The sequence below is a fragment of the Halichoerus grypus genome, chromosome 10 (genome assembly GCF_964656455.1).
Source record: "Halichoerus grypus chromosome 10, mHalGry1.hap1.1, whole genome shotgun sequence".
NCBI lineage: Eukaryota > Metazoa > Chordata > Mammalia > Carnivora > Phocidae > Halichoerus > Halichoerus grypus.
In genome coordinates, this window is record NC_135721.1 from 47,449,802 (window position 1) to 47,462,179 (window position 12,378).

Genomic DNA, 12,378 nt, shown 5'->3' on the forward strand with positions numbered 1-12,378 from the left:
TACAGAATATATCCTCTAGCCACAGGAAGATAAAATAAAAATAAAAGAATTAACAAAAAGGTAATGAGAAAAAAAAACACATATTAAGCAATATATTTCTAAAAAGACAAAAACACTAGGTCAAAACAGAAATCACAGTGGAAATTAGAAATTATTCTGAATGAAATGATAATTACAATATAACATGTCAAAATTTTTAGGATGTATCTAAAATAGTATTTAAAAGAAAACACCTTTAAATACTTGCATTTTTAAAAGGCTGAAAGCCAATTAACTAAGTATATATTTCAAAAGTTAAAAAAAATTAGCAAATTAAAACATATTCAAAGCAGGATTTGCGTGGTACATAGTAAGTACTATACATGTGCTGGCTGTTATTATTCTCTAGCTTAGGAGGAAAAAATGGGTGCAACATATGCTACATGGTTTACCAAAACTTACCAGATTCTCTGCATTGGAATTTGGGTTCAAAGCCCTATAGAGCAATAAAAGAGCAAGTGTATTTTTTTTTTAATTCAGTGAAGCAAGGAGCAAAGTTTAAGATGTACAACAAAGCTAAACGGCCTGGGTTAGACTCCAGGATCTATGGTTGACAAATTACATGACCATTTCAATTATCTATCACTGCATAACCAACCATCCCAACACTCAGCGGCTTAAAACAACACCATTTTATTTGCTCACATTTTGCAGGCTGGGCATTCAAGCAGCGGTCCACAAGCAAGGCTCTGCTCCATGTGATGTTACCATGGCTCCCACAAGATGGCCTTCCCCACAGGACCTGGCTTAGGTAGGGCTGTTGGATGACACACTGTCGTTCTCCTCCTCATGGCTTCTCTCTCCACATGGTCCCTGTTACTGTATGGCCTCTCTCTCCAGCAGGAGAGCCTGGACTTCTTGACACGGGAGTCAGGGTACTAGGAGAATGAAAACGGACACTGCAAGGCATCCTAAGACCTCCATCAGAAGGTGCGCCATATGCTTTCATTGCATTCTATTGGTCAAGGCAAGTCACGGACCAGTTCAATTCAAGAAGGGAAATAGACTCCACTTCTTGCTAGAAGTGACAAAGTCCTATCCGAAAAGTAGGAGGGATTGTGGTCAACATCTTTGAAAATAATACACCCCAGGGACCTTGAGCAATTTACTCATACTTTCTGTGCCTCCATTCTCCATCTGTGTGAGCAGATGACACTAGTTGCTAGTTTAAGGGTTGTTACAAAAATTAAGTGAGAAAAACTACAAAGCACTTAGATGTGTCTAGTACAGTGACTCTCAAAACTTGGTGAGTACAAGAATCACTGAGGTGGGGAGGGGGTGCTTATTAAAAAGAGATTCCTGGACGCCATGTTCTAGAATTTCTGATTGAGCAGGCCTGGGGTAGGGCCCTCAAATGTGCATTTTTACCAAATTTTCAGGTGATGCTGATGCTGCTGATGGTCCACCACACATTAAATAGCACCGGGGTGTATACAATAAGCACTCAGTAACTGTTAGCTATTTTTATTTTAAAAGAAAGAGCGGGGGAAAAAAATTAGAGACAGCTTTGCTATTTAGACCCTGAAGGCACTTTCTCCCCGCTGAAAGGGATAGTTTCTGTGTTATAAACAAACACTGGGAAGTCAAAGTCATGGGGGCGCGCCTTGCAGAGCTGGGGTTAGGGGCCAGTCCATGAGAAAGGCCGCCCTCAGAAAGCAGGCTGGGAGCTCTGTAGTGAAGGCGGGTAGAAACCAAATAAAGTGGAGGGCCTTCTAAGTAAAGGGAACACACGATTAGGTGTTCATCAATCACAGTCAGTGTGCAAGCTGTTTAATTTAATGGATTATTTTTTAAAATCAGGCAGTGTGGCAGAACTACGCAGGAATAAAAGAATACTCATTCTGACCCAATCTCCAGGCCTCCACAGCCCCATTTTTCTCATCTAGAATCAGGATGCCAAGCTTTGTCAGCTCCTCGGTATCATCCGCCAGCATGGGCCTCTCCAGGTTGCCATGGTAACAGAATACCCTCTCATCCCTCTGTTTTTTTCTCACAGAGTATTCAAAAGAATGAAATGCCATGACACCAGGATTTCTCCCATTTCTCAGCTGAATTTCTTTAGAGCCTGCATGTTCTCAAGAGCAGATTCACAAGTTATGGGGGGTTGGGCCCCCTTTTGCAGGTAACTCTTATCAGAAACCCATCCCATTGTGTTCCGAAGTAATGTATGACCTTGTATTTCAGCTCTGGGAGGCCTTGATTTTGCGGACTGAGTCCCATGTTCCCTGTGGCTTTGAATGTATCTCGGTTTTCTCAATGAGAAAGAAGTGCATGCAGTTTTACTACCAAACTTATTCTAGCCCTATGCCATATCACCCTGCTCAATAAAAATCCCCAAACAACAAAAAGGAAAACACAATTTGTCTTAATTTCTGACATTGTAAGGATTAAGTGGGTTTTTTTTAAAGAAGCAGTCCTCATCTTTCATTCTATTTTAAGAGAATCCTCAAAAGTTGTGTTATTTAGATCCCCTCTGCCGGTGGCTCTCATGTTAGAACCTGCAGCAGAATCACTTGGAAAGCTGGTTAAAACACCGACTGCCGGGATTGCTGGGGAGAAATTAGATTTCTAACAGGTTTCTAGGTGACGTGGATACTGCTGGGGTGGGGACCACACTTTGAGAACCATCGATGGTCACTGAGGCTGGTTAGGAAGGCTGTGAGTGACCAACGATGGGCAAATTTCTGGAAGGCGCCTCTGGAAAAGCACGGACGGGCAGGGAAAAGGCCTCAGAAGACACTTGCTGCACTTCCTCCTCCCCCGACTAAATAATAGGTCACCTAAGGCAAGTCATAAAAGTTCTCTAAGCCTCCATTTGACCTTAAAAAAATACTAGTAATATCCCCTTACTTAACCTTGGCAAAGTTATTGTTCCAATTAAGTAAGATAAAGTGTGTGAGGCTGCTCAGTCAATGGGAACTGTCATACAAATACAAATTGTTAAGAGCTTTGCTGCCAAGACTAATAATTTTTATAACTGTTAAAGTGAAATTCTGTTCACCCTTCAAGGCTACCTCAAAGGTTATCTCCTCAGGGGCATGGTCCCTAATCCCCACAGAGAGAACGGATCCTTTCCTCACCAAAATGCTCATGTTACGTGATTTATACCTCTTTTTTGACGATGTTTGCCAGGTGTAAAATATGATGTTACATACGTGTCTCTCCTATAAATTTCGAGCTCCCTGAAGATAGGGCAATGCTGGCTACAGAAGTTTAAGAAGTAGAAGAGATAGGTCCTTCAAATGGCCCAGTCAGGGACCTCAGCTAAAGGAAGCCATGGGTGGACCAAGGCGGGGTAGACCAAGGGCCATAACAGTGGGCAACAGAAGCATCTGCTTCTCATCTTTGCCCACAGCCTTATGCAGGGGTGACCTCCAAGATCCTCCCTCCTGCAAGGGTATGGAGTATCCATATTCATAAGTCTTCTGTAGATTTGGTTTTTATGAGACCGTCTCTGAATTTTCAGCACACAAACACCTAGCCATGGACAGGATGGCCCAAAACCCCTGGGGCCCTGACCTGAGCACCTAGATGGCCTTCCTCCCTCTCACCCCCACTGCCATCCTCTTTAATGCCAACAATGAACACAAAATATTTAAACAAAACTTTCAAATCTGATATACATTTTTTAAGTATTTTAATTAACCCCATTTTTTATCACCTAAACTTGAGCACTGCTTTGTTACTGTTGTATAAACATTCCCAGAAATACATTTCCTCATTTAAAAGACCTCAGAAAATTGAATACCTAGGAGGACTGTCATTTGTAACTGTCACTCGACCCTTCTAAATCCAGCAAGATAAATGAGTTATGGAGAATTTTCTTTATGTTCTGTACGTTCAGTTTCTACTCGCCTAAAATAATTCTTGCTCTGTGCTGTAAAATATGAAGAAAGAAAATGTTCTGATTATTTTTTTATTTAAAGTTTGTTAGTTACCATAGAGTATGTTCTGGTTATTTTTTAAGTGCATTTCTAGTGATATTTAGTATAAAAATCTCTATAAGATTCTCTCCCAAAAATGTGTTGACTGGAGCCCTGAGTGATTTTTTAAATCATCCTCAGTGTCCTGGGTCCTCTGACACTTGTCCAACTTTGGTGGACGCATTCACAGCAGCCTTGCCTGCCATCTTATGGCATTTATGGAAATGGCCAGCTGGATGCACCAAGCCTTGTGGGTTGTCAGAGTCTTGATTTTTTTATTCTATGAAGTCATTTGAAAGTTGTTTCTTCAGGCCAGCTAGAAAGCTATTTCTGAATGTGACCCAGATGAAAGAAGACGACAAGAGAGCACTTTGATGGTGACCATGAGAAGGAAGCTCTTCCAGTCCAAGGCACTTTTTGATCAGCTATACCGTACTTGGCCCAGAAGAAATAAGGAAGAGAAATAAAAAGCATAAGGGGTAGATAAAAGGAGCAGCATTTTCTGGCAGTCTGCCTGAGAGGAAAGCAAGGATTTGATAGCTCTTTGATACTTTAACTGTTAGAGCATTTCTAACTTTTCGAAGTTATTTTACATGTTTTATTTCTTTGTATTTTTCTAGCAAGAATGATTGTTATTGTTGTTGTCTTAATTGTTATTTCTGCTTAACAGAGACCAAGGTCAGGGCCAGAAGAATCTGGTAAATCACCTAGTGCACCTCGGAGCAAGTGGCTTCATCCTTAATGACTCTTCTGTTTGATGCTTCTGTTTTACACATTAGAAATATGATTTTCCCAAGGTCCCTCTTAGTGAGCTCAACTAAAGATAGAACATGGTTGGAAAGTGAGGAACATAAGGGACTGAGCAAGAAATGGGGTGTAAGGAGGGCAGAGCAAATGGTTCAGCATGTGGGCTATGAACAGAGGTGACCCAAGCATGCTGGAGGCCATCACATGGAGCCACATCAGCCCACGGACCTCACAGCCAACTGGACAAGAGATGGTCAGGTTGTCTAGATCTAACCAGGAGATTCTAAGAAACATGGGGTTTACTGGGAAATGGGTGATGCTACACCACTAAGTACCCATCTGGGGTCCCTAACCCAGGCTAGGATATATTAGGGAAAACTCTTTTGGTGGCAGACAGAAATTTTTCATTATTGTAGAAAGTTCTGGACAGTGCTGGTCTAGACCATGTTTGAAATTATCTAGGCAGTAGATGATAACAGGGCCTTGAAGGCAGTGGTGTGACTCTGAGCTAAGTCCTCACCTGGTGGGGTAACAGATCTGCTTGCAGGACTCCCCAAGAAGACCCTGAACTGGCCCACAAGGACAGCACTTGCCCATAGGAGAGTAAGTAGCTAAAAAGGAACATACCTAGTGAACACTAGAGGGACATCTTTCCCTTTTGCAGACAGTGCAATTCTAAGTCAAAGGTTCTTTTAGAATCTCTGCATTGCTGCCCCCCATCCAACTTCACCCATTCCTTATAGGTCTTAGAAGGTCAATTGGCCATACTGATAGGGAGAGAGAAGAGATACGGAGCTCCTCAAGGAAGACTCTGCTCTTGCACCTGCCTCAGGATGTGAACCTGTCCTCCCAGAGGCTTGTTTTCTTCTCTCAGAATGAGGAAGGATGGTATCAAAGCTCCATTACCCACTTACTGAGAATCTGGGTTGGAGACCACAAATGGGTGCTTGCTGGCGTAACACCAGCCATTTTTTTCATTAAACCCTACATTTCTTAGAATCTTCTGGCTAGATCTTCACAACCCAACCATCCATGGAATATACACCTCTCCTTATATCCCAGTTGGCTGTCCCATGTGATTTTATCCCAGCTCAGGAAACCCTTGGGCCTACCAGATCCAAGCAAGTGCCAAGACACCAGAGCCAAAAGTAATGATGGTTTGTGACATTACTAGGAAGGCTGGAGTCAGAATGAAGCAGGATGGTATTGAAATAAAGAACTAAATAAAAATACACAGCTATTCAGATGTGAATGATTCAGAAATAGAAAATTCGGGTAAGAAATCAGGGTCCAGGACAAAGCATGAGGCATGGGAAAAAACAGAGATGGACAGTCTGGGTGCCAAGAAGGGCAGCCAAACAAAGAGCCAGGGACCCCCACAGAACTGTGCTTGGGGTCTGGTCTGTCGGGGTTGTCATCTGCCCACAGTGCCTCTTCTACGTTTGGGGGCCACACTGCCCTATGGCCATAACAATTGATCACATCCTGGGCCCAATATACACAGTCAGTGAAGCCAGAAGCTACATCAGGGGCTTCTCTTTGCTCTCCCCATCTCCTCCCCCCATTCCACCACAGCCATGTTCCTTTAAGAGTACACAGCCCAAACTCCCAGCCTAGCACTAGATTATTTGGCTACCTCATCTACTTGGAATATAGCTGAAAGTCAAGTCTGAGAAAATAGAACCACAAAGGCCTCATAGCCCTTCTCCATTGGTCCTGGGAGCTCTATGGGACAGCATGGAGCTGACTGGCCCCTGGTACTACTCTCTGTGACCCCTCTGGGTGTGACTGGAGGCTCTAACACCAGCTGTGGGTGCTGCTCCATCACTTTTCTTCTGATTTAGGACCCAGTGGATGCAGCTAAACACAAGGCGCCTGCGTCAGTCGGAGTCCCTAAACTGATGACATTTGCAATGTTGGACACTCGGTGAGCAGTTTGTTAGGACTATTTACAAAGGTGTAGGCGAGGAGTAGGCAACTCACAAGGAACAGCGCAGCTAGAGAAGTCACCAACAGCCTCCATCTCACCCCTAGGCCTGGAGAGCTGAGGGAGGATGTGGGTAAAGGAACCCAAAGATGGGGTGGCTGAGTTGCAAAGTGGACTGCCAAGAGCTGAGACCTCTGGCAGCCTGTGGCAACCTCATAGGGAGAGAAGAAAAGTACACTGGCTTCCCTCTCCTTCCAATCTCCTGTGGGGCTCCTCACTGACTGAACCCAATCAGCAGCTGGAGGGCAAGCAACCCAGTGAGGTAGGGCATGTAGGCTGACTTCCCAGGGCACAGGGGAGTGGAGGGAAGAGTCCTGCACAGTGCCCCTCCATTGGTATCTGCATGGTTCTGGCTCATACGTACCCAGAGGGCTTGGTGCCAGGGTAGGAGGGGGAGACAAGACTAGCGGAATCTATGCTCTGCAGAATTTCAAACCCAGATGTCTAGATACAAACCCAAAGGACAGAGGGAAGGAAAGAAAAAAGATTAAAGATCCTGGCCACCTTCTAATGTCCCCACACGGGGTTCAGCTCACTCTCATTCCTTACCCGCTCACTCACTCACTGGCTGACTCAAAAACATAGCTAGCAACACACTTTTTAAAAATTAATCTATAAAGACATATAGATGCAGTTTCTAGAAAAAGAAATACAAATGACTTACAAACTGTGAAAAGATGCTCAATCTCATTTATTATTTATGAATTGACAAGGTACTATTTTTTTAACCTCTCACACTGGCAAAGATTAAAACATTTGATGACACACAATATCTGCATAGTTATGAGGAAACCGTTGGAAGCAATACAAATTGGTGCAATTTTTTTGGAGGATCATAAATTTAAGATTTACATACTGGTTAATTTAGTAATCTTACTTCCAGAAATGTATTCAATAGATACCCTCCCACATGCAAACAAAAAACTGAAGAAAGATATTCACTGCAACATTGTACGAAAAGCAAGGATTAGAAAAATCCTGTTTACCAATAGAGGAATGGCTAAATAAATACCATTTGTACATACAGTGGAATACCACATAAAAGACAAAATTAGGTGCATGTGTGTGCTGGGAGGGGAAGGAACACCTCTAAGATAGATTACTAGGTAAAAAGCAAGGGACACGAGTGTGGGTATGATATGGCCCTATCTGTGGAGGCTTTTGGGACTTGGGGGGAGGGGGTTGTTTTTTGGATGGAGCCGGAATCAGTTGGAATAGGGTGCAGGAAGAGAGTAAGTTCATTCTTTCCCATTTCTGCTTAAACTCACACCGTGGATTTGTTCTTACTCTGCTCTAGGAGGACATTGCTTGCAGGTCCCACAGTTCTTGAGCCACTGCTAGATCATCGGAAAGCCCCGAGTCACATTCACTAATAAGGAAAACCTCATTTTAGTAATTTAACACTCCATTTAGCGTAACAACTAAAACTCCAGTCTTGTCCAGTGTAAAACCTCCTTCCCTGTCAGGCTGGACCGGTTGTCTGCAGGTGGGTGCTGTTGGGGGTGGGGGTGGGGGCAGGGGCATGTGTGGGGGCGAATTTGATTGTTTCCCTCCCCCCTCACCTCAGGTCTCCAAACCACCTGCTGGCTATAGCTACTGACCCTGTCCCCAGCCCAGCCTGGGATGCAGGGGAAGAGGGTCTAGAGAGAGAGGGTGGTTTCCGTGGCTGGTGCAGAGGCTATGAGAGCCGGTTTCTCTGAGTGGGACAGATACAGAGCTTCCAGATGCTGGTTTTACAGAAAGCTGTTATGGGTTTTGATTTTTCTTTTTCTCCCCTCCTTTTTGGAGCTTCTCTCACTGGGGACCCATGGGTATGGAGCCCTTCAACAGGAGCTGCCTCTTGTCTGGCTCTGGACAACCCTTCCCTCAGGCCCACAGACTCATTCTGTTGGGATCACATGGTCCCACCAGAAAATCCTCTTGGATGGGAGAAGATATTTGCAAATGGCATATCAGATAAAGGGTTAGTATCCAAAATCTATAAAGAATTTATCAAACTCAATACCCAAAGAACAATAATCCAACCAAGAAATGGGCAGAAGACATGAACAGACATTTTTCCAAAGAAGACATCCAAATGGCCAACAGACACATGAAAAAGTGCTCCACATCGCTCAGCATCAGGGAAATCCAAATCAAAACCTCAATGAGATACCACCTCACACCAGTCAGAATGGCTAAAATTAACAAGTCAGGAAACGACAGATGTTGGCGAGGATGCTGGGAAAGGGGAACCCTCCTACACTGTTGGTGGGAATGCAAGCTGGTGCAGCCACTCTGGAAAACAGTATGGAGGTTCTTCAAAAAGTTGAAAATAGAGCTACCGTACAACCCAGCAAATTGCACTACTGGATATTTACCCCAAAGATACAAATGTAGTGATCTGAAGGGGTACGTGCACCCCAATGTTTATAGAAGCAATGTCCACAATAGCCAAACTGTGGAAAGAGCCAAGATGTCCATCAACAGATGAATGGATAAAGAAGATGTGGTATATATACACAGTGGAATATTATGCAGCCATCAAAAAAAAAACAAAAAACGAAATCTTGCCATTTGCAATGACATGGATGGAACTAGAGGGTATTATGTTAAGCAAAATAAGTCAATCAGAGAAAGACATGTATCATATGATCTCACTGATATGAAGAACTCTTAATCTCAGGAAACAAACTGAGGGTTGCTGGAGTGGTGGGGGGTGGGAGGGATGGGGTGGCTGGGTGATAGACATTGGGGAGGGTATGTGCTATGGTGAGCGCTGTGAATTGTGTAAGACTACTGTTGAATCACAGACCTGTACCTCTGAAACAAATAATACATTATATGTTTAAAAAAAAAAAAAGATAGTAGGAAGGGAAAAATGAAGGGGGGGGAATCGGAGGGGGAGAGGAACCATGAGAGACTATGGACTCTGAGAAACAAACTGAGGGTTCTAGAGGGGAGGGGAGTAGGGGGATGGGTTAGCCTGGTGATGGGTATTAAAGAGGGCACGTACTGCATGGAGCACTGGGTATTATATGCAAACAATGAATCATGGAACACTACATCAAAAACTAATGATGTAATGTATGGTGATTAACATAACATAATTAAAAAAAAAGAAAATCCTCTTGGGTGGGACCCAAGACAACCCTGGGCTGCTTCCCAAACCCACCTGTACCCCCAAAACATACACCTTTGCCCCACAGCTACTGAAAATGCATCTCAACTGGAGGGTAGCTACCCCTCTTCACTCAACCCCTGGTAGACAGTTTCAAAGTAGCCTTTTCACCATCTCCAGGTAGAAATAATTACTATCTTTATTTCTAACAAATGCCAGGAAATGAGGGCGGCTCTCTGGGAGATGGCCCTGAAGCCCTGCTCACCTGACCAAGCACACTGACAACACTCTCCACAGAAATCTCTCAGCCTCCACACCCTCTACTCTTACTGTCCAAAGGGAGAGTTGCTAATGCAGCCAATGTTCTCTTACAATCTCTTAGTACAACCTACAAAGGCAGTTCAACCGGTGCAAACATAAGGCATCTACAGTGTTGTTGCAGGCTTTTGGGCCTCACTCAAAAGGGAGAAAGAGTACCGTTTCAAGATCTTTTTGCATATGCATATACCCATATATATAAAAAAGAAAGGTTCTGGAAGGATTATACAATAAATAATCCATAGTAATCAACTGGGGGTGAACTGGGGGACCAGGATGAGAGGGAAATTTACTTTTCATTGTATACGCTTTTATATTTTTAATCATTTTTATGTTGTTATACATTACTTTTAAAACTAAACAAAAATCTAGTGAAACATTTTAAAATATGAAGGAGATTTGTACACATTGAGATCAAAAAGACCTCATCTGATACAATGGTAAGTGAAACACCAAACAGTTACAAAGTATATAGAAGAAATTAGCTCATTTATAATAGCAACCAAAGAAAGAAAATGTAAGACAGGAGCAAAATCTGCAAGAAGTAAACTTTCAAATTCTACTGAGGGATATAAAAGAATAATTGAATAAATGGAAAAACGTATTCTGTTCTCAAAAGACTCAATAATTTAAAGATGTCATTTCTTCCTAAATTAGACTATAAATTTATATGATCTCAGTAAAAACGCCAATGGTTTTTGGGCCTCGGCAAGCTGATTATAAAGTTCATATAAAAAATAACAATGAAAGATGGACCAGGAAAACTCTTTTAGACCCATCAGATAGCAGAACATTTTGTAGTGTTCTGATAATTAAATCATTTGGGAGACTCCTGAGCAAATACAGCCATTGAAACACCACCAAAGGACAGTGAAATAAGAAACAAATGTGTAAACTGAAAATCCAAAAAGAATGGTAGCAACAAGGGAAACTATAAACTGGGTGGGCCTTTATGGAGTAGAGGGAGTTAAAAATGAGAAGGGTTTGCCCCCTACAGACCCTGGTAAAGCCTCAGGACACAGAAGAACAATTCCTGAGGAAGGCAGAAATCAGGCAAGGGGTTGAAAACATGCAGCTTGGTTAAAAGTCTATTTACAGGAAGGTTAGCATCCCCTGGGTCCCTTCCCCAAGCCTGCCAAGATAAAGAATGTCCCTTACTCTCCCACCAGATGCCACTGATTTATTCTCTGGGAAAACAGAAGTTGAAAATGAAAATGATTTTCATCTAACCTAGCATATACCCTATACCCAGCGAAACTATCAAGTCAACAAGAGGCTAGAATAAAGATATTTTGAGACATGCAAGGACTCAAGGAACATACTGTCCTTCAAAAGTAAGTGCCTGTGATATTGTGATTTATAAGAAAATGTGTATTTGGTTTTCATCTCTGTTCCTGGCACAGAGTTCCTAAATCGCTTAGAATTTCCTGAATGATAGCAGGATCTTTAGTTCTAATAAGGTGACTCTTGGTGGGCTCCTGGATGGGGGCTGGTCACCAGAAAGACCAAGCCATGATTAGAAGCTTGGAATTTTCAGCGCAACCCCCATCCTCCAGAGAGGAGATGGGGGGGGGGCGCCTGGGAATAGAGTTAATAATTGATCAGGCCTATGTGAGAATCCTGCATAAAATCTCAGTAGTAGGGTTTCCAAGAGCTTCCAGGCAGGTAAACATATCGACATACAGGAGGGTGACACACCCCAACTCCAGGAGGACAGAGCTCAGGACCCTCCCAGACCGTGTCCTATGCATCTCTTCATGTAGCCATTTATCTGTATACTTTATCATATCCTTTAATAAACTGGCAAAACATAAGTGTTTTCCTGAGTTCTGTGAGCCACTCTAGCAACTTAGACCTGAGGAGGGGTCATGGGAGCCTCAGATTTATAGCTGATCATTGGTCAGGAGCACAAGTGATGACCTGGGCTTGCGACTGGCATCTGAAGTGGGAGGCAATCTCATGGGACTGAGCCCCCAACCCATGGGATTTGACGCTATTTCCTGGTAGATAGTGTCAGAATTGTAGGACGCCCAGCTGGTGTTGGAGAATTGCTTGGAGTGGTGGGAAGAACCCTCCCCATGTGGGACGTGAGAAGGGCTGTAAGTGTGCTAGTGTGTGAGAGGGAAGAGGACACACAGTAGGAAGGACTGAGGATTTTCCTCAAATAAGTCCTCTCAAACTTTCCTGAGCATAGGAACCACCTGAGGATCTTATTAAACCGTACGTTCTGATTCAGATGGCCCAAGAGTCCACATTCCTAACGG

At 43.3% G+C, this 12,378-nt stretch overlaps 1 protein-coding gene across 2 annotated transcripts in view; it reads right to left on the bottom strand.

Annotated features, from left to right (window-relative positions):
* Nucleotides 1–245: 245 nt before the first annotated feature.
* Nucleotides 246–12,378, bottom strand: part of POLE4 (DNA polymerase epsilon 4, accessory subunit) — a 32,253-nt gene continuing 20,120 nt past the window's right edge. The window contains exon 4 of one of the 2 annotated variants that reach the window (XM_036099433.2): nt 246–917. In XM_036099433.2, the coding sequence (XP_035955326.1) occupies nt 910–917 (8 nt within the window). In that variant the 3' untranslated portion in view covers nt 246–909. Of the gene's footprint in view, nt 918–7,364; nt 8,066–12,378 lie in introns of those variants that run through there. The other variant, XM_078056381.1, reaches the window with a different exon arrangement.